The following is a 23,053-nucleotide window of genomic DNA, read 5'->3' as shown; positions in this document are numbered from 1 at the left end:
GAACTCAAATATGAAATTGCAGAACTACTAATTGTCATTTGTAACCTATCACTCAAATCAGACCCCATACCAAATGACTCCAAGGAAGCTAATGTAACACCAATTTTTTGAAAAGGGTTCCAGAAGAGATCCTGGCAATTACAGGCTCATGAGCCTGTAACTTCAGTACTGGGCAAATTGGTAGAACCTATAGTAAAGAACAGAATTATCAAACACATAAATGAACATGATTTTTTTTTTACAGCTTTTGTAAAGGGCAGTCACGTGTCACCAATCTATTAGAATTATTTGAGGGATTCAACAAACATGAGGATAAGGTCAATCCAGTTGGCATAGTGTACTTGGATTTTCAGAAACTCTTTGACAAGGTCCCACACTAAAGGCTCTTAAGGAAACTATGTAGCCACAGAGTATGAGGGAAGGTCCTCTCATGGGTCAGTAATTGGTTGAAAGATAGGAAAAAAGGGTAGGAATAAGTCAGTTTGCACAATTGAGAGCGGTGATCAGCGGGGTTCCACAAGTATCTGTATTGAGACCTGTGCTGTTCAACATATTCATTAATGATGTGGAAAAGGGGTGAACAGTGGACTGGCAACATTTGCAGATGATACAAATTATTCAAGATAGTTAAGTCCAAAGCAGTCTACAAAGAGTTATAGAGATCTCACAAAACTGGGTGACTGGGCAACAAAATGGCAGATGAAATTCAGGGTTGATAAGTGCAAAATAACGCACATTGGAAAATGTAATCCCCAATATACAGATACAATGATGGGTTCTAAATTAGCTATTACCACCCAAGGAAGAGATCTTGGAGTCACCATGGATAGTTCCCTGGAAACGTCTCCTCAGCTTGCAGCAATGGTCAAAAAAGGCTTAACAGTAAGTTAGGGACTACCAGGAAAGAAAGAGAAAATAAGACAGAAATGATCATAATGCCACTATATAAATCCCAGTGTGCCCAGTTCTTGTCTCCTCATCTCAAAAAGAATATAGTGGAACTGGAAGAGGTTCAGAGAAGGGCAACAAACATGATCAAAGGTAAGGAACAGCTTCCATACAAAGTGAGACTAAAAAGATTGGGGCTGTGCAGCTTAAATAAGAGAGGATTAAGGGTGATACGATTGGGTAATATAAAATCATGAATGGCATGGAAAAAGTGAATAGAGAAGTATTATTTACCCTTACCCATAATACAAAAAACAGGGATCAATCAATGAAAATAATTGGCAGCCTATACTCAGGGCAACCCTAAACCTTTGACTACCAGAAGCCAGGAATGGCAGACATGAGTGGATCACTCCATAACTTCCCTGTTCTGCACACTCCCCCTGAAGCTCTGGTATGATCCACTGTCAGAGACAGGATATTGAACAAGTTAGCTCATGGTCTGACCACGTATGGCAGCTCTTATGTTCTTATTTATCAGTCACGCTTGGTTTATGCTCAAACATCTTTCATTTTCATTTTATTTGGAACCATCCAACCATTTGCCTTACATTAATATAATTAATCTATGACTCTGTATAACTTTCACAACTTTTGCAATGTATGTGTGTGTGTGACTCAACACTTTATTTTTATATTTGTTTTACTTTGGAGTCACTCTGGTGAAAACCCAGTGTCATGGAGTGTTGAATCAGGACAGATATTTTCATTTGCCATCTATAAGCAATAGCATATTTAACAGGGGAAGTTCGTAGGTTTTTCTAATTACATGTGACGAAAAAAGAGCTTGTTTAACTGTATAAAAAACAGAGAGGGATGGTTAAGTGGGACAGTAGATTCAGCAATAGTTCATCTATGAAGATTTTGGTTCAAGTCATGAATTATGTTAAGAGAAACTGAACTTGATTCCATCCTACCCTTTAGTGGTTACTTAACCACATAACAAAACAGTCACATAATGCAACTTTGCAACAACAACACATGGCTAAAGTAGTAGAAATGGACCCACTCCTGTAGCCCTTAATCACAGGAGCAGTCTGTTTGAAGGCAATAGACTTGAGTAATGGTTGCGGGAACAAGACGAGTGTGACTGATCAGAATTGGGGTGCACCTGAAGAGAGGAGTGGGGGGAAGCTTGCTTAGCACCCTCCCAGAGTACATAGGCTGTAGTTGGTATTATTTAACTGTCATTACCAACCGTTTTGATTACTGAGGGAATTATCATTTGAAATATATGTAATATAAGATGATTTTAGGTAATATTAAAAAAATCCTGAGGTAGGATGGAGAGCTTGTTTTGTTATATTAACAGCCAAAAAAGTAAAGTTAAAAAAACCCACAAAAACTATTTCTTATGCATATGACATAATCTGCACATAGTCTAGATGATTATGGTGCACATCACCAAGTAGCCTATTTATTTTGTATCTTCTGAAGAAATTTTGTTTGCTGTCTTAGAGAAGGAAATGCTGTTATAAATCTGTTTGTCCATCACTAACACATGGTTCCTTGTCCTAATTAATCATGGTGCCTTATGTAGGATAGCAAAGGGGGTCTATCTACCCATGCAGCTAAAGCAGCTGGGGCCACCACCTGTTAACTAACTTCAAGCACCACTTAATTAGCTGGAATTGCTGTTACCTCCAGTTTTGTCTGGAAGAGAAAGAAATGGTAGCAGATGTAGAGCACATGAGTTCTAAGACTGGTGAATGCCAGTGTAAAGGGGTGGGGAGAACAGCTAAGAGAAGTCAAGGGGTAGAGAAGATTAAAGTGACAATTAAATAGGTTAGAAGATACCACGGAGTGTTCCTGCAATTCGTGTTTAAAGCAGTGCCCGATATATCACCAAGTGTTGCAATTTAAATCCTTCTATCTGAAATATTTGCTGTATAATTAAATGTTTATAATGTTCCTCTCTGTGCCAATTGTTTGCAAATAAAGCTTGAACTTTTAGAATTTGAGAGTACATAATAAAGAATTTGTTTCCAGAAGAAATATAACTGCTGCTGCACAAATAAGTACCTGGTGAGTATATGATGAAGCTGCTGTCGCCTACAATTAGCCATTATATTTGTATTTAAAAAATTGGATGCAAAGGGATAGCTTGCCGAAAACATGCATTAGCATAACAGGAAACTCCCCTTTGTTTGTAATTCATTTAAAATCTTTGGCTTGTATTATAATGCAAAATAAAAATAAAGAGGGAAAGGAGTTTAAAATCGTCTCCACTCTAGCAGGATTTTCTTCACACGTGGTAATCTCGTTTTCTAAAAGCCAAATATTAAATCTATTAAAAAGCCCTATTGTGGCATGTACAGTTTTAATGGGCCAGATCCTCATCCTGTATAAATCAGCCTAGCTCTATTGCCTTCAGTGGAGCTATGTTGAGCAATCTTGTCCTAAGCCTTTTACTGCATTAAAGCAATCGATCCTCATCTGAAAATTGGCTGTTGTGCCTGTTCGATAACTTTTCTGTAACTGTGTTTACAAGCATCCACATCCACATAATTTTGAGAAATGTACTACTGAGCTGATAGACAATGTTCACGTTAGGTGTTTGTAAAGCTGATGTATTGATTTATGTATATTTCAGTAGTGCCCAACCCCCCTTTCCCTGTCCCAAAGACATCATTTCAGACACATCTTAGAAAAGGAGGCAATCCAAACAGCGTAAACATACAGGGAGGAAGCTTCCAGATAGAGGCTGGTGAAAACGGTTGAAGTCCATGGGGCTATGACAATTTACACCAGCTCAGGATCTGACAAATTATAATAGTATCTTTTGGAACAACTGAACTTCTTTTGTAAATCAATGTTTAATACTATGTCAGCACCGTTAGTTAATATGGCGAGTGCATCATGAACTAGACCAATATTTTTAGGTGAAACTGGGTTATAAACAGAGTTTGGATTTTATGTTAACTTCTTTGTTTTGTGTCAGAACCTTACCATTACAAAATGAAATAGAAACATATGATACTATGGTAATTCCTCATATAGGTCTTAGTTTGATGTACTCAATGCACTTTTTCTCATGCATCTACCCTGCGTTCCTCTAGATTAGTAGGATGGAATCAATGTGAATTGATCCAATTTGTAGAACACAATTCTAATATTGATAGTAATTTATATTCATTTGCTTTTACCTAATCTTTTATTAATGGTCATCTTCAAAATGTCAACTAACGCTGTTGCTCAGAAATTTTGTAGCACAAGCTTGATAATGATAACAAAAATCTACAATAAATAAATAAATTCTAGATGCTGAAAAGAAATTAAAAAAAAAAGCTTTATATGAAGTAAAATGAAGCCATGTGCTTAGTGAAATTTTAGTATACCCTTTTCATTACAGGGGGCTTGTAGTTACTATGATATTTAAAATCTCTCCATTCACAAAAAAATGTTAGTTTTTAACTTTTATCTACAGTGCAAGCTAAAATATAGGGATGGTAAGTGTGGACAGAAACTGATTGGTTTTGGTCATGCATCTTGAAATAACTGTGTTGGAAGCAATGACTAAAATGGCATTGCTCCCTGCCATGTTCTACAGTACATTGCTAACAACATTTATGCTAATTATAAGGTGAATAAGAGGGGATAATTGAACTCAGATATCAAAATTGTTTTACATAAAAAATGCTCGGGATGCACCCACATGCTTAATTTTGATATATGCCTAAATACATGTGAATAATATTCAGCTGAAGCTGAATTAGAAGCCAATTTGTATTTAGAGCAATATATAAAATACATAAGGTATTACAGCTTATTGTAATGAATGATGGCTACTCTTTGTGAACAGAGCTTCCCTATAGGCCCTCCCACCTCAGCCCAGTCTTGGGGCCAATCTTAAAAATGGCCCTGCTGTACATACCACAAGACATAACACCTGAGGAGGCGGGACATGATTGGCATTGGGATGAGGGAGAGGCAGAAGAAACAAGGAGAAAAGGGTGTGTCAGTAATTGGCACTGAAGAAGAATGGAAACCAGCAGCTGAGCAATACAGCAGGTAGCAGGGAGAGAATGAATGTGCCTCTTCCTTACTACCTGGCCCCTTATTTGAACAGCTACTCCCTGTAACAGAATGTTGGCTTAATACCTGATCACAGCCTAACTGTTCAAGTAAATATATCTTCAGCAGATCACTGAAGAACAGCACATGGTACAGTATAGCTCTTCTGCACTGGGGGGAATCTCACCTTCAGTGAACTGAAAATGGTAGAATTCAACCACACCTAGAACTGAACTGAACGTCACTGATCATCATCAGTGAATGGTGATTTCCACGCAAAAGCCATACAGTAATCTCCAATGTATTGGTTGAAATACCGTGTTCTTTGTGACTGAGTCAAAAAGCTCACATTTCACAAAGACTGGGATGATGAATAATGTTCATTCTTGGATTATGAATGAGGATGGCCTTACCATTAAAAAATCTGCTAAATATCATATTGTTTTTTTCTGGTATTACTAGAAAAGAACGCCTGATCCACTCACTTCCACCAGTGAAAATAGATGACTGAGGCCAACATTTTCAAATTTTGAGCTGGGGGTTGGACTAGATGACCTCCTGAGGTCCCTTCCAATCCTGATATTCTATGATTCTATGTATGACTAAAATAATGTCCCTAAATAATGTCAGCCTGGTTATTAGAGAGGTTGAGCCCCATCTCTCCCCTTTGGTTCACTCAATGCTCAGCACCTTTGAAAGTCAGATTGCTTTTACTTAGGCACCTAACTGAATTCACATTAGTTTAAAAACATTAGCTTAAGAATTAGCGTGTAATGTTTATTACTACCCATTTTTAATAGTTTGACATACCGTACGTCCTTCTAGAATGGGAAAAAAGTGGTTTAATTATATTGTTTTTCCACATAAAGATGCATGCTAAATTGAAATATACTTACCCTGTAGCTGAATAGTAGCTAGCAGTCCATCACCCACTTCTTTTAATATCACAAATCCTGAGCAGACTGTGTTGGATAAATCTCCAAGAAACAATTATTGAAGTGAAAGGAATATAAGCAGGTTGGTTGTGTCAAATCACAGTATGTGTTCATTTTTGTTTTTTAGCTGGATACAGCTTTTTGCCTGAGCAGGCACAGTAGGCATGGAATCTCTGCCTCTTACTTCATCAAAAAGTCCCATCCTACTGTTCTTTATTGCTATAATGTAAAACTCTGACCTCATCAACCCCTGCATGCAAATAAGTGAACAATCTGGAGTAGTAAAATGTTGATGCTCTCACTGCCCTGCCACTTTCTGAGCAGATTTTAAGTATACACTTGACATTGGCCATTACTGAGCCAGCAAAGATGAATGGACTAATAAATGAACATATTTTGCCTTTTGCATCTGTCCTTAGAACAAGTCCTATTTATTTATTTATTTCCACTACAGCTATTTAAAGATGACAATATTTTAATTGATTAATTTTAAAAAGTCTGATGGAGTACCCTTATATAGTTTGTCTCAAATTTCATTTTTTAAAATTCCTTTTTCAAGATTTTTTTTTATCATCTATTGTTTATCAGGGTCTTTTCAAGAAGAAATTGAGTATCTGTTTTCATTGCATAGCAGAGACATGGATTTTTAAGAAATGATATCAAATGAACAAAGTAAACATATTGAGAAAACAGAGAACGTATTTTTACTAATATATTTCTGGTTTCGCAATCATAGTTGTTTTCATGTAACATCAGCAAAATTTTCAGATAAAAATATAATTTTAAAATTAATTGTATCAATCTTATTATATGACAAACTTTAATATCTGCTGAATGTAATAATCCAGGAAGTATGTTAATGGTAAGAAATGTTATTCTTGTTCAAGGTCTTTAAAATATTTAGGTAATTATGATACACATCTCAACAAGTACTTACAGTAGAAAACAGAAGAGAAGTGTAAGTCAATAGTCAGGCATACTTTCTACTGTACTAGTGATAGTCCAAGTACAGTATTAACTGATTGTATTCCAGACCTGCCCCCACTTATAAACTGCAACATATTCAATGTCATTACTTTTAGCCATTCCTAATACTTTTCAACTTGCTATTTATATAAAGAGAATAGAGATAAACCTGCATGCCATTTAACATTGTGTATCATGTAGTTGTACATAAAGATGTGATATAATGATATTGATAAAGTAGAGAATTCCTTTGTGCACTGCCAAACCACTATGCTGTGTGGTTTTGTTTTCAGAACTTGTGTGATTATTTTTATTCCTTCTGTTTTGACTCCTCATTATTATTATACCTTGCGTCATGAAATTTCAGACTAGTGATTTATCTTACAAAGTATTAAAACGTGATTTCTCTGAGTTGGGATTTTTTTTTTAACATGTCATTGAAATTGAGTGTTTCTTTCAAGTGCCTTTCAGTCTAGGAAATGTATCTCTTTCTTATGATGATAAACTGTTGCCTTTTCATAGATGAGATCTGGCCCCTGCCCTCTCCTCCAGAGAAGGTATGGTACTTATATCAACCCTCCCCCCTGTTTGACAAGACACTGCCCCCTCTTCCCCCCTCCCCACACACACAAAGAGGTAAAGTCCCCTGAGTCCTAATTTCCAGGAGATGAAGCAATGATGGGGAGTGATCACAGTCAATAGCTTTGATTAACAATAAGGTAGAAAATTAGCAATGCTAGCATTCAACCACCCTGCCTACTCTTCCCCATATGCTCACCACAGGCTGTGCTGGCTGTTTCTCAGAGTGTAGACTGAGCACTTTACAAGCTGTGAAGTAAGAGCAAAAGGTGCAGTAAAAGGATTAAACTAGGGGAATAAGGAAATAGAGTAGAAAGCAATGTTGCTGAAGCTGTTACAGTGTTTAACACAACACAGGCTGTGGAAGGATAAAGTATGCTGTGTGTTGTCACTGTGTGTCTTTCTGTCATATGTGGATTTATTTGTATCTGGACATGTTTTGATGGAAATGGGAACTACTGTTACTACTGTGACCCCATCAGCAGCTCTGGTGTTGTTTCCGACAGACTCTGATGACCTAGAGAGGGGGAACGACAGCGGGACACCACTTCCCACCTCTGATAACGATGACAATTCGCTGGGCTACACAGGTAGAGTTTATCTTTCCAAAAATATTAATAGTTCCATATTGCTCACACTTTCCCACCTGCATCTTCCATTGCCACCTGTATGCAATTCTTTAACCATCTCTGCTACTGAGCTATCATCATCATTGAACATCAGCATTCATACCACTCTGCAGATAATGTTTGGATACAGCAGTGCTGTATCAATACACAACTGTCTTCAATCCTTTTTTCTTTCAGTAGGTTCAGATTGTTTATACATTTGTAATCTTATGTATTACTGGGGAATGGAATGGAAATCTCTTACAAATTGTGTAAACTGTTGCATGACAAAAAGAGTTCATTCCCAAATAATGTACTCTGCAGACTGACACTCTTTCTCCACGTGTTTATTTGTTATAAACAGCAACAAAATATACTTAAATTGGAGAGAAAAAAATAACCTGATGATTAGAGAAGTCTCTCTGACTTTTATTTTGCATTAATCTTTAAAGAAATACGTCTGTTGGTCAGGAAGGTAAAAGATAAAGTAGCACCATTGAGTGCAGTGCAGCAGAAATCACTGAAGGTCCAATTCTGCCATCCTTATTCACACTGAATGGTGCCTTATTTCAGAGTAGTCCTGTGGAGCCAGATTTTAGATCAGCTACAGTGGTGTTAACGCAAAGTTGCTCTAATTCTGACCCATTTGGATTATTCTTGAGTTAGTCAGCATTAGCCAGGATGGCAGAATCTAATCCTAAATTATTATCTGAAAAATGTGAAAATCAGACGTGTTGTTTATTATTTGCATTTCTGCTGAGAGTCACTCTTGGGTTGGGGAGTGGGAAGGGAAGATGAGGAAATGAGTGAGTTACACAGTTAACTGTGTTTAGGGATGGACTAATAGTGAAATGTCTTACCTTGTACACTTGGCTTGTTGTTAGGTAACTAAAAAAAAAGTGACTCAAATATTTTAAAATAAAACTTAATCTGTACAGGACACACAGAGGGCAAGGTGGGGGTAAGAAACTCTATACAACATTTACAATGATTACTGCTTGCATTACCTGTCCCTAGCAATCACTTGTGCATGGTAATATTAGGTGTAAAGCTAGCTTTGTAAAATCTATTGTGTTCCTTTCTGAAATATTTCCTTCCGAAATAGGGAAAAAGCAAAGCAATATAATTAGCCATGTATGCCCTCAAGGCGCAGAAACTAAACTAAATAAAAGCATATAGAATGGCTTTAACATCCTTACAGGTTTTTCATTCTATTATAACATTATACCCTGCAGGATACTATTATTTCTCCACTCATGACTGGTGGATGTGCATATTTGAAGGCATGTTTGCACCCTGCAAATGTTCCTGAGTAGACACACCTCTGCTAAATTATGTTGTGCTAATCTACTCTGAAAATTCAGAGCATAGTGAGCAGCAGTATAAAGTATTCAGGAATAATGAATATATCTTAAATAATATTTTACACTTATTGAAAGTGCATGATTCTTCAGGGAAATAATTCTGTTTAGTGGCTAGAGCACAAGACTGCGAATCGCAATTCCTGGGTTCTGTTTCTGGGTCTGCCACTGCCTTTCTCTGGGTCCATGGGTTAGTCACTTAGGGACAGATTTGAAAAGGTACTTAGGTGCCTAACTCTCCTTGGTACCAATGAGAGTTAGATGCCTATGTGCCTTTAAAAATATGGCCCTTAACCTCTCTATTCCTCAGTTTCCCCACCTGCAAACAGGTGAAATAATGATTATTCTACAGAGATATTTATACTTATGTGTAAAACACTGAGTTTCTATGATGAAGGGTATCAAATAATAGCAAAATATTGCTAATTATTACTGCTTTCTATTATATGTGACATTATATTCATCAATACCTTCAAGCCATGGCCTGCACATCACATTAGCAGATGGAACATGTCGTTGCAAAGAATTATTATTGGGCCAATTATTTAAGTACTTCTTATACAGCACCCATTACCATGGTATCCAAGCACCTCACAAACATTAATTGTTTTATCCTCACTACAGTCCCATGAGATAGAAAAATATTTCTCCATTTCATAGATAGGAACCTCCCACCAAGAGACTAAGTGACTTGCCCAAGATCATACTGGAAGACTGACAAAGCCAAGATTGAAAGACAGATCTCTGGAATCCCAGTCCAGCATATTAACCACAAAGACATATTTTCGTGGGGATTTTACTGAGAGGTATAAAGACACAATCATGTATACAATCCGGACAGACAACAAAAAGATACAGAAGGGGGGATTTTTTGGCAGGGAGAAGGCAGGGTCATGCACAGGAATAAAAATGTGATGGCTTTTGGAGGGGAATTTTCTGTTCCCCTCCCCCCACAGCCCTGATGCTGGAGAAGCTCACTCTCTTCACCATAGCCCTGGGGCCAGAGGAGCAGTCAGTTTCCCCCAGGGCCAGAGGAGCTCATTCTCCCCACCACAGCCCCAAGGCCGGAGGAGGCCAATTATTGGAGGGGTGCATGCCCCTGCTTGCTCCCCCACCTTGTGCACGCCCCTGGGAGGAGGGTAAAGATTTTCAAGTTTAAAGATGTTGTAATAACTGATTGCTGTTTCTGTCTTATCCTATCTTATACCATATTCAACACCATTGTACTGTCACACCTCTCTTTATGGAAAAGCTCTATGGAATTTATTAGGCAAAAAGCCGCTAGATATAGAAATTTAATACTGTTCTGTAGAAATTACACTCAAAGCCTTATAATGTAATAGAAAAAGATATCCCTTCTCTAGTTTTTTTGGGCCCATCCTATAGAATTTAACAGAAAAAGTTATTTTCTACTAAATTCTACAGAAGTTTTGAAAGAGTCATTTGCCATGATCTCTCTTACCTGAAAAATTCCTTATCCAAAACTGAGCTAAATCTATCAACAGTACCATATGTACTGAAAAGTTCTCCATTTACCTGAAACTAAAATCATCCGAAGAAATTCTATTCCCTCTGTCCCATTTGGATAAAACAAGGTTTGCTATATTATTTATTGGGATTTTTATTGTTTGTTCATGTAGTATGTTTATGCAAACAAAACAAAGCAAAATCAATACTCTTAAGCACATATAATTAACAGAAATTTACACGAATCCCCACTCATGGATAATTAAATTCCAGCTAATTAACTGAGCAGTGACTATCTTACACGATCAGCAAATCTCCCAGCCAACTAAAATGTCAAGTTGACCAGATGCATCTTGCAGCAGATCCTTAAGGTTGCCACAGTCAGGCTTTGGTGGAATGTTAGTAGAAATGATTCAGCTACTGACAGTGTCACACCATCTATCCCCATATGAGTTCAACTCTGGGGGTAAACAGGCAAAGCATTCTTGCTGTTTGCAACTGATCAGGTGGTAGGTTGAGGATTAGGCATTCTCCAAGATAGTCATTCTCCTTGCCCTTTGTTTCTCTTTCCATAATAAAGTATTTCAGGGTGAAGATATGCAGCTCTTACATATTGCACATAAGGGGGTGTTTATATATATTATATAAGTTATAAAGTGCCTGGCCATGTTCCTATTAAAATTCATTGGAGTTGTGTCATTAACTCCAATGGCAGCAGGATAAGTTAATTACTCTGGTGAATATCTTGTTCAGAGTACTTTTTTTTTAGAAATGGAGACAGAGTAAACTCTTGTAGAGGAATCCAGGAGTGTCTACTCCCAGACATATTTTTTGAAATCACATTTTGGCAAATGCTAAAGTTTAAAGTACTTCTGAAGATTTTCGTTGTCGTTTTAAATATGCTAGAGATTAAAGTCACACCTTTTACATGTGGTTAAGCAATATCCAGAGTGGCTGGGGGACAGACTACACTAAGACAACAGAATTCAGTTTGCATGTTGAAGAGAAATCAGTAAAATAATCTTTTGAAAGGTCAACAAGTCTCCTTCAACATCAGCTCTTATATGAAAAGCATTAATTAGGCCAAGCGTTGTGTGATAAGAAAGGCAGCAGAATCTAGTAGCTAGCAGGGGTAGGCAACCTATGGCACGCGTGCCAAAGGCAGCACACGAGCTGATTTTCAGTGGCACTCACACTGCCCGGGTCCTGGCCACCGGTCCGGGGGGCTCTGCATTTTAATTTAATTTTAAATTAAGCTTCTTAAACATTTTAAAAACCTTATTTACTTTACATACAACAATAGTTTAGTTATATATTATAGACTTCTAGAAAGAGACCTTCTAAAAACGTTAAGATGTATGACTGGCACACGAAACCTTAAATCAGAGTGAATAAATGAAGACTCGGCACACCACTTCCGAAAGGTTGCTGACCCCTGAGCTAGCTCATAGGGTAAGAGTCAGAAGACTAGTGTTGACTCTGACACAGTTGTATACTTGAATACAGTTGTATGAATACTGATTTTTTCAGATCTCTGGCAATTCTGACAAGTCAAAAATAATTCTTTCTTAAACCAAAACCAAATTTTTTTTTCAGAATTTTTCGTGAATTGAAGTCTGGGAAAAATCGTTTTGGGTTGAAAAAAAGTTTCATTTTGATTTTAGGCATTTGTAACTATTTAAAAAAAATTAAAAGGAAATGTGGAAACAAAGGATTAGATTCACAAAGGGAGTAAAGGTATGTCTACATGGGGATGGAAGGTCGCAGCGCTCAGGCTCCAGCATGAGCCCAAATGTCTACACAGCAATTTTTAGCCCTATGAGTCCAAGACAGCTGTCCCAGGCCAGCCACGGCCATGCCGCAGGGCTTTTATCCCTATGTAGACAGCCTCAGGCATCATTCACAAAATGAAAGAGGAGGACATGATAGTGCCCCCCTTATAATCCATAGCCCAGTGGTTAGAGCACTCACCTGGGAGATGGCAGACCCAGGTTTGAATCGCTCTCTGCTCGGGAACAGGGATTTAAACTAGGTCTTCCCGCTCCTAGGTGAGTGCCTTGGCTATTCTGGGGTGGGTTTCACTCAATATCTCCTGTTGCAGCTGTTCTAATTTGTATAAATAATTAAATAGAGAGAGAAAGGAAGCCTGGTGGGAGAGGGAACATCCCTGCAACAATAAATATTTATCCGAAGTGGAACAGTTTCAGCAAGGTAGATTGTGAGCGATCCACCCCAGAATACCTCTTATCTCAGTGGCTAGAACACTAAACTTCAAAGTAGGAGACCTGGGTTCAGGAAGAGACTCTGCAATAGACTGATAATGAGGGCCTGGATGAATATTTTAGCTGCGTGCATATAAAAGAGGCTAAGTTTCAGAGTTGTGGTGCAGGAAACAGTAACAAGGCTTGGACACAGCCTGACTGTGTGGGTCTAGAAAGACAACGGAATCAAAGCTGATGCCTAGGTTACGGGCTTGAGTGACTGGGAGGATGGTGGCATTATCCTCAGTGATCAGGAAAAGAGTCAGAGCTTAGCTTGATTATGTTGAGCTGAAGGTAACCCATGAGAGACAGGATAAGGTTTTGATTTGGACAGGCAAGGTCTAGAGTGGAGTGGTAAATCCCTGAGTCATCAGCGTAAAACCATGTTTCTGAATAACATCACATGGAGCCAGAGGGGGTCAAAAAAGGGGACAAGGATGGAGCCCCCTGGATTTCCCACTGAAAAGCAGAGGGGGTATGAGGAAAATCCCCCAAACAAGATGCTGAAGAAACATCAGTAAAATAAAAGGAAATTCATGAACCATGAGTGAGGATAAGATTTCAAGAAGAAAAGCATATGAACAGTGAATGGTGTCAAAAGCAGCAGAGATGGATGTCAACAATGACACTCATTAGTGATTAGCAACTACTGCCTATTATTTTTTGGAGGGGAAGGACCATACTCAAAATAGTACAAGCCTAGGTTATTTTCTCCATCTAATAAATGGCTGTGAAGCAATTTCTAGTATTGCAGTGTAGTGTGTTATTAAAGTATGCTTGTGCCTTATATACCGGGAAGTAGCATATTTCCTGTTTAATCAGCTGTGACATAAATATTGGGGCTCATTTAACAGTTCACAGACTATAGCTTGTGTTAGAAGGAGTGGTATGATGACTTGTTAAATTAAAACTATATGCAGTCATTCATTTTCAGCTAAGGTTCACTAATCCTCATTAGAGAGATGCTTTTTTTTTAAGAGAAACTTTCCAAACATTCTTATTTCGCATGAAGTTATTTAACCCTGATTTCACAGCTTCCTTGAACTACAACCCAAATTCAGCCACTTGTTTTCCCTCCCTTTCGTGTTTCAAAGGATTGCTGTGTGTCCCTTCCGTTTTCTCACTTTGCCTTGTCTCCTTGCTCTTGGAAGTGGGTGGGCTACGTTCTTTCCCTTCCCCTGGCCACTCAGCGGTTAGAAGGCCTATTCTTAATTCATTACCAACAGCTTAACATCAGAGTTAGCAAAGAGGGCAGGTCTCCATTGTCACTTTTCTAGGAATGATATTTAATGAAAAATATCTGCTTCCTGCTTAGCCATTTGTAGTTTCTGAGACACCCCCCCTCCTCCCCAACAGTGATTTTACTTGGGTCAGGATGAGTGCTATATTGTCACCCTGTTTTGAAAAGGGGCATTTTTTAAACACATTGAGTAAGTCAAGGAGATTTTGCTTGAGATTTTTAACTTCCAGGCGTGGGAATCTATTGTAATCCTTGTCCTTGGAAAACAGGGAAATTCTCCATACTCTCTTTTCCCTTTTTCCTGTGTTAGGTCAGTATAGGGGTAGTTAATCCACAGAGGTCCCTTGCTCCCCTCTAAAGAGTGAGAAGAAAAGGTTTACATTCTGCAGCATCTCTAAGAAACTGGAAAAGAATAGAAAAAATATTAAGATTAGTGACAGGGGGGAAAAAACAAGAGGGTATATATTAGACAAAGTTTGGTGCAGATTATTTCTTTCTATATTCTCTTTAAAGAAGTGAGCAAGATTCCAGGCAAAGAAAGAGAGAGTGGAAGGAGAAAGTCATTGGATTCAGTAAGGAAGAAGGAAAGAATAGCTGTTTTGCAAGGTAGATTGCAGAGTTGAAAAAAGAGAGGATGACTTTATTGTGTAGGAAGCTAGCATGGTCCCTGGAAGCATGCAGGAACAGGGAAAATGGATATGAGGCAGTACTGGGATTTGGTTGGGTGGACTTTGTGGGAGGAGTAAGGGGCAAAGAAATCAATGAATGAAGGACTGTGTGGAGTTTAGATATTCAGTCCTTGATTTGGGAGGGGTGGAGAGAAGGGGCTGAGAACTGGGAGAAACTGATGGAAAGAATAAGAAGGGTGAAGGCCTGGAGACTGTGTGCACACAATACTGATAGAGATCCAAGAAGAAATCAGTGAGAGAGAGGTCAGTGAGGAAGCAAGGCTCATTGAAGACAAGGTCTAATGGGTGACCATATTTGTGCACAAAACATGCTTCTTTTTGTTTCTTGTGTTTATTCCACACCTGAAGTCACAATCTTATGGTTGTGGTGGATGTTTTTCTGATGTCACAGACTGAGAAGTTATGGCATGAAGCAAGCAGGTAACTAAACAAAGATCTTTTTAGCATATCAATAGTTCTAGTTATCTGTCGACATATTTGGAATTTGTATCCTGTATGCCATATCCAACAGCGTAAAGAAAAGTTAATATCTGTTACACCTGTTAACGCTGCAGAGCCAATATAAGTATGAGGAAGTGAACTGGATTTGTCCCTGACTTGGATGTCAGAATTGTTAACTAAGTAAAATGACAGAATCTCTATTACTGGTAGTGATGAATGAACTAGAAAGAGCCTGGCATGACTTTTAGATCTCAGTAAGTTTTTAGGGCTGGCAGAACACTTATTTTTTCTTTCTCTCTTTTTTAAACTTGTTAGCTGAGCAAATGTGATCAGGAGTCATTGACATAATGAACATGGCACTTTATGATACAAGTGTCTCAAAGTTACCTCTCAGAGTGCATTTGCACTTTAAATCTAGGAATGGATAGATACTATGATGCTCACTTTAAAAAAAAATCTCCTCTGCTCTTGTTTATCAACAATGTTTCTCTGTCCTCCATGTCATGCAAAATCACCAAAAAGGTCCTTACAGTTTTGGCAGCTTCTATGCTCTTACTTGCTAGCATTCCAATCATGAATAATCATGGTATTCAATTCAATTAATATTTGACTTTCTCCCATAAGTAAAAGTGCCCTTAAGGAAGGAAACATCTATTCCTGAGAACAAGAAGTAAATGTTTCATAGCATAACACCTCCCCTTTCTTTCAGCTAGTTAAGGCTTTCTGCACACTCTGCAAAAAAAATTTGCCCTAAAAAAAAAATTTAAACATCCTGATCTACCCATGAAAACGCATTCAGTCATAACATATGTGTCAAGTGCTTTACAAGTACTGGTTACACCAATGGAGAAAAATCATAAAAATAAATTTTGTTTGATGTTGGCTGAAACTAATTATGGTACCAATAAATATATGCATTTTTGTACCTAGAAAACGATTTTCATGCCCAGTAGCTTCCCCCTTCAGAACACAGAGCACTACTGCATTTGTTTGTGCACTCTTTAGCTCATGTATGTCCTGAACCAAAGCCCATTGAAGTCAAGGAGAGTCTTTCTGTTCACTTCGCTGGGCTTTGGTGGAGGATCTCTAGTGCCACAAGTGATGCACACTCCCTGTCTCTGAGATATCCTGCAGTGCACTTCTGCAGCTGCAAGAACGAAACATTCAGATATCTGTTGTCTGTCCATTGGGGTGCCCCTTTTCTGAATGCACCATGAACATCAAAAGGCACCCAAAGGAGGCTTAAAATCATTTTCCAATAACTTGTTTATTTACAGAAACACATTTTAGACTGACTGCTATTAAATTGAGGGAGCAAGATGGGTGAGGTAATATATTTTATTGGACCAACTTCTCTTGTTACCTCAACCACCTTATCTCTCTAATATTCTGGGATCAACACAGCTACAACGACACTGCATACATATTATCAAAGTAGATGCCAAATTTTCTTTGAATGAGTACTATAGGAACTCCTGGGAATAATGAGAATGCTGTCTACAATACCCCCAAAAAACCCATTGTAAACACAATTCTCTATTGGTGAGCATATGAAATCCCTCATTTGTATTTTTATATGAAGTTCAGATATGCATGAATAATAAAATTGGTTCTACTATTTTAATTATTTTTCTGGCTTTAGTAAGAATTACTTTTCAATGAGATTATATCCATAACATCATCAAAAAGGGCCAGATGGTACACACAGAAGAAGCAAAACACAAATTCCCAAATATAGAATTGCATATTTTGAAGGTGTAATTAATGTCGCTGCCACAAGTATCACTGCAATCATTTTTACATATTTTTTGTTTATAATTAGGGGGAAAAGAAGAAATGAGCTGAAAATGAGGTGCATAAAATTAATTATTTGTTTTTCACATTCACAATGCTTCACCTCAAACAGCCACCTGATGGAAATTCTTCAACCTCAAGTATGTGTCCTCAGGGTGCAAAAGCTAAAAAAGAGTTCAATTAGCCCAAAGGAAAGTTTTGCCATTCTAATGGAGAGGTCTCCGTGCTCACAAGGAAGCATATGCCAAAGTACAGATGTGCATTCTTCTTCTTTAAAAGCAAGATTAATCTCCACATATTGTTAACAGCTGCACCACCATAATGATCACTTCATTTCAGTACTTTATCTTAGTGAACTACTTTTCTAGCTTATCAAGAGCAGACAATATCAGGCTAAAAGTTCATCATACCTTGGGTAATAAAGGTCTTACAAGTTGGGTAAGATTAACAGGTCAGGAAAAAATAAGACCCTGGTCCAAAGCTTTGCTCATACTTAGAACAATTTTAAACCAAATCTTTTATGGTTCAAAAATGTTCTCTCCCAGAAACACACAGGGGAGGTCCAACCAACCCTGGCTTCTTACACTTACTGTTTTCTACTCTGTCCACGTGGGGGTTAAGAAGGAGCTCAATGGCCTGCTACTCCATTTGGCATGTCTTTGGTTCCTTCCTCCTTTCATGGCATATCTGCCCCTAAGTGCTTTAGAGGCTTAAATGCACAAGGACAAGCAAATTGTTCTTGGTCCCATTGTTTCTGAGTGGGTTGGAGAGCAGGCCACCCCAAAGAGATGATAAATATTAAAGAGGTGTGAGGAAGAGTAAATCGTACTGGCTCCCCTCATTCCCTGATGTGGAATGGGGCAATCCTTTGTGCCGCTCTCTCAGGAACACAACCCAAGATAGAAGAGTGGCTATCAAACTAGCCCTATTGATAATCAAAGGTAATGAGCTTTCGTCCCACTTTCATGAGTGCCAGAACATACTTATATATTCTTAACCTGGTTATACAGATATATATCAATAAGATAAGTTTGCTTGTTTCTGTATATACAGTTTATCCAGGGGTTGAAATACTGTCCCGAAATTAAATTGGAGCGTGACCTTGTGGAATGTGGGGATGAGTAAATGGAAAAATAAGGGATCAAAGGGAGCTCCTGTTCCCCCTTCCCTGAGTCTGTTCCCTCATTCTGTCTCCCCTTGAGTCCTTGCCAGCAGTTATCTCCTCCTCTCTCTGAAACTCCAGTTTACTTGGGCTCCAGCAGGAAACATTAAGAGCAGAGAAGACAGTCTCCCTGCCATCAATACAGTGGTGGCTGGGAGAGGTCACTGCAGGGAAATGCAGCTCAGTACCCATAGCCCAACTGAGAAGTGAGTGATCTGAAACAAGAACACAGGGAATCTGATAGAAAATCCCAGGCAGCCATTTGCATGGTCTTATTTTGAATGTTATAAATAAAGTAAGAGAAGAGTTGCAGGCCCTACAGCATATGTGAGCCTGAGATAGAGAGTTGTAGGAAATGTTGTGGAGGAGAGTGGTAGCTCAGTGTTGCTTTGGGACACTAGTGAGAACCGAACTAAGCTTTAACCCAAATTCTGAACTGTTGAGGTCGACACATCTATACTTACAAAGCAAGATTAAAAAACAAGGTTTTGATTAGTCTGCAGATTAATACTGACACTATGCATGGGGGGAGAAAAAATCATGTATAAGAGTATGCAAATTTGCTAGCTAAAATGATTATCTGTGGCAAATCCTCATTTTTAATACACCATTAAAACCAATGAGAGCAGGCAAAGCTTGAAATCACTACAAATTTTATGAAAATTAGCTTCAGTATTGGTTGAGTTACAATTTTTAAATATGAATGATTAGATTTTGCTTTTTACACATTCTTCTGCCATATTGTGAGCCAGTTATCTCAGGGTAAAAAAAATCTTGTGTTAAGATTAAGGTATTTTGAGCTACAAATAATCTGCCAAACATGACTTAATTTGAGCTCTCCGGGCCTGCTCTGGCTCCCTTTGGGACTTCTGCCACTGACATCAATGGGAGAAGGATTGAGCCTTTCATCTGGTAGGGAAAAAATCATGCTACATTTATTTTGAGCAGTCTGAATAAAATTTAGGATAAGACTTTGTATCAAACTGATGCTATTTGAAACGACAGAGTTAGCACATTCCTTGAACTATGTGTTCAAATGCTGGTAGTCTCTATTGTGGGTCTCACAGATGACTGTAGTGTTAGAAAGTGCTCTGTCAGTCAAGACACAGCTTGAACTGAATATAGTGAGAAGTCATGGTTTTGCCATCTATGTTAACTTTCCTTTAGCCATGACACTTCTGTTCATATAGAGACTGATCTAAAGCCCATGAAACTCAATTCCATTGATTTCATTAGGAAGTTAATCCAGTCTGCAGTATTTATGGGGAAGCTTTTCAAAGCGCCTAAGTGATTTAGGAGCACAAGTCCAACTGAAAGTCAGTGGAACCCAATAATATTCTTGCCTCTTTGCCAAGGGGTAGTGTATTTTGGAGCCTTTCAGTTTCCCATTTGGAGCAGACACTGGTGACAATGAGTCTGTTTTTTTCATATTGCTATATATTTACAAAATGCACTGAAGTGCTGTTTTGTGAAACATCATATGAATAACAATAAATAGTCATTGGGCCAGGGAGTGAGAATGATACCTACCCACCTTTATAAATGCCTGAAAAATCCATTTCAGGTTGAACAAAACATGGTGTTCTTTTTGCCCGAAAACAGATTTTTTTTTCTATTTGCTGAAATTTTTCATATTTCTTGGATTCAGCTTAACCTGAAACAATTTTTTTTTCAATTTTTTTTTGGGGGGGGGGAACTGCTAGCGAACCAAAGAATCAATTATTCCCCCAGCTCTACTTATAAGTGAGAGTGAGATAGTTTGAATGTTTTCTGTATTTTTCATTTAGAGAAAATGAAGTCCAGTTAGAATGTTCACTGGACTTCCATAGTTAGGATGATACAGAATAATAGGTTTTGAGAATAAATCTAGTTTCTTTCAAGAATTTTTGTGCTTAAACTCCTGTACATATAAGAGGCTAGATTGTGGCCTGTGCTCCCATGCGCGGGAATATAGGTGTGTGATTCATCCCCTTATTTCTCTATGTCAGATAGCCGTACAGTGTGTGAGGGAGAGCTCTCTTGTTGCTACATTGCATCTCCCCACATCCATCTGAATCAGAGTGGGTGGGAAGGAGTGAGGAATGGTCACAGCCCTGGCTCCACCTCCCCTCCCCTCAAGCAGCATCTAGCACAACGACACCAGCATGTGAGGGAATATATGTTACACTGGGTGTAGGTCTGGCACAGAGTATGTCTCACATGCAGCTACCTAGATGCAGAGTCACAATGTGTTTACTGCGCTCTTAGGATAATGCAAAAACACACTGCCCCATCCATGGCACTCATGGTAAGGCCACAATTGAAACCAATATGATTGGTAAAGATCTGTGATTTAGTAGTGCAAACGCATGGATCAGAACCTTTTTATAGAAAAATGTCTTTTTGTACTTAGTCAAACAGAGCCACACCTTTACAAACCATTTAAAAAAAATATTCTTAGTGTTAAGTAGCACATGAGCATGTGCTAGTTCTCACTGAACTGACTAGGTAACTTGGGAGGTAAGGGGGAACAAAAGGGACAGCGACATTAAAGTGCTGCTGCAGCAGCGCTTTAACATTGGCTGTGTACGGGCGGGTACTGGCGGCCACTTCTTACCGGTACGCCGTAACGACCTACTTTCACCTCTGCTCATCAGATGTTTTGAAGATCCCCAAATCAAAACAGGCAGTGACAATTACTTCCTCTAATAATGTACATTGTTGTGTGAGCTGCCATGTTAACTCCCTGCTGTGTTTTCAAGCACTGAACAGACCAAGGCATATTAACAAAACTATTTATTAGACCACCTTAACTAGAGAATGCCTCAGACCATATTTTATATGGTCAGCATGGAAGAAATAGGTCACTAGCCCACTGGGATTTGATCAAAAATGTGGCAAACCTCAAATACATTCAGTATTAATGATGCTAATGAGACCTAATTTAAATATTACTATAGAGAAGATTGCTTTCTTTTGGAGATAACATGATGGTTTGCTAATGCTTTCTGGGCTTTATCACATATGTATTAATGTAGGTTCTATGCTGTTACATTTTCTTTAGACGTTTTCTTCTGCACTCTGGGAAGAAAAATAGATTAACAGATCTGTTTAAAACAGACTGCTGCTAACACAGAGTTGTTCTCTTGATCATAGCTGTTTTTAATATATTCCATAGAGTTCAATTATATATGGACACAAATCAAAAGAAAGGTTCCTTCACCTTTCTATAAAAGGAGGTCTATTCAGATTAGCACTAATGATTGTCATCAAATAATATAGCATTCAGAGATGAATACTCGACTGACCTTGGCTTATACCTGAAGCTTACATCTAAATGAATTAAACATTCTTTGATTGTTTAATATGCACTTTGTTTTCTTTCCTAAAAGAATGAATTCTTTGAGGACATTGAAATGATAATTTAAGTAATTATTGAAATGTATAAGCTATGACTGTGAAACTACATTTAATTGTTTGTAAATTTTTATTGTAGCTAGGTTACTCTTATTTTTAAAGACAACATAATGTAGCATAACCCCATGAGCCTGAGTCAGCTGCCACCAGCCAGCTGCACGTCTCTAATTGCAGTGTTGACATATCCTGAGAGCTTAACTCTTAACACAGCCACTGGACACCTTTCTTGGTTGTTCTCCAGTTCAGGGCCTTTGCTCTGCATCCTTGCAGAGGTGAGGAAAATCTCCTTCCTCTTGACTGTTGGTCTCTAGGTGTGAATGTCTAGGCCACTGGGGTTTCCATTGTCTTTTCTGGATCCTCCAGTCACATGTGTAGACTTCATTCAGTTTGTTAATGCTCTGGTCTCCACCAAAGCAGCAATGTGCATCCAGCACCTCAGCCCTTGTCTTTACTCTCTGTGTATAGCAATACGAATCATAGAGGGAAGCTGAGGCATGCAGAGGGATCATACAATATTACCAAAATTACCACATTCTTCACAGATATATTGCAGGATTAGTATAAAATCAATTAATTAAATATTTCTTCAATGAATTAATAGAGACTATGGAATAACAGAGCATCTGTAATTAATGAGAGGACTGAATCTGAAATAGAGCCTGAATAAACAAACTTCCACTGCATCTGTAATTGTTGTAACATACAGGCATGATGACTTTCCAGCTCCAGTGTCTCACATAAGAAAAGACATTCTTTTGTTCAGACATTTTCCTAGCCATGTTCTGTTCTTTTACTGCTGCCTTTACAACTCACAATGCAGGAATGCTCCTCAAGCAGTTTCCTCACCACTAGGACTCCATGACCACTCTCTGATGGATATTCTGCTCAACATTGGCCATGTGGTAGGAGCAGAGGAAAAAAGCACAGTCAGGGAGTGAGAAGAAGGTTTGGAGTGGTGAAGGAACCAGATATGATCAAGGAGTGAGCGGTCTAGAGGATTAGGAGGGTAATGGACAGAGAGATGGGACTGAGGACAAAGAATTAATAACATAAAAGGGACAAAATAAAAGGTACCGTGTATGAGGTAGTGCCAGGATTCTGCCCCCCGCTCAACCGTGTCCACCCCATGGCATCTGCCCATCTGGGCACTGTGACTAGCCCCCCGTCCCACCTGACTATGCCCGGAGCTTCT

The 23,053-nt window shown here is 38.5% G+C and overlaps 1 protein-coding gene across 3 annotated transcripts in view; it reads left to right on the top strand.

Moving 5' to 3' along the window:
* ROBO1 (roundabout guidance receptor 1) overlaps positions 1–23,053 on the top strand; it is a 1,048,580-nt gene that overhangs the window by 527,811 nt on the left and 497,716 nt on the right. For all 3 annotated transcript variants that reach the window (XM_026652616.2, XM_026652620.2, XM_026652612.2), the window contains exon 3: positions 7,949–8,032. In XM_026652616.2, the coding sequence (XP_026508401.1) occupies positions 7,949–8,032 (84 nt within the window). The remainder of the gene's footprint in view (positions 1–7,948; positions 8,033–23,053) is intronic.

This window comes from Terrapene carolina, unplaced genomic scaffold, assembly GCF_002925995.2.
Source record: "Terrapene carolina triunguis isolate 2854851 unplaced genomic scaffold, T_m_triunguis-2.0 Scaffold38, whole genome shotgun sequence".
Taxonomy (NCBI): domain Eukaryota; kingdom Metazoa; phylum Chordata; order Testudines; family Emydidae; genus Terrapene; species Terrapene triunguis.
Note: the sequence above shows the minus strand (reverse complement) of the source record. Positions and strands in the feature narration are given on the sequence as shown.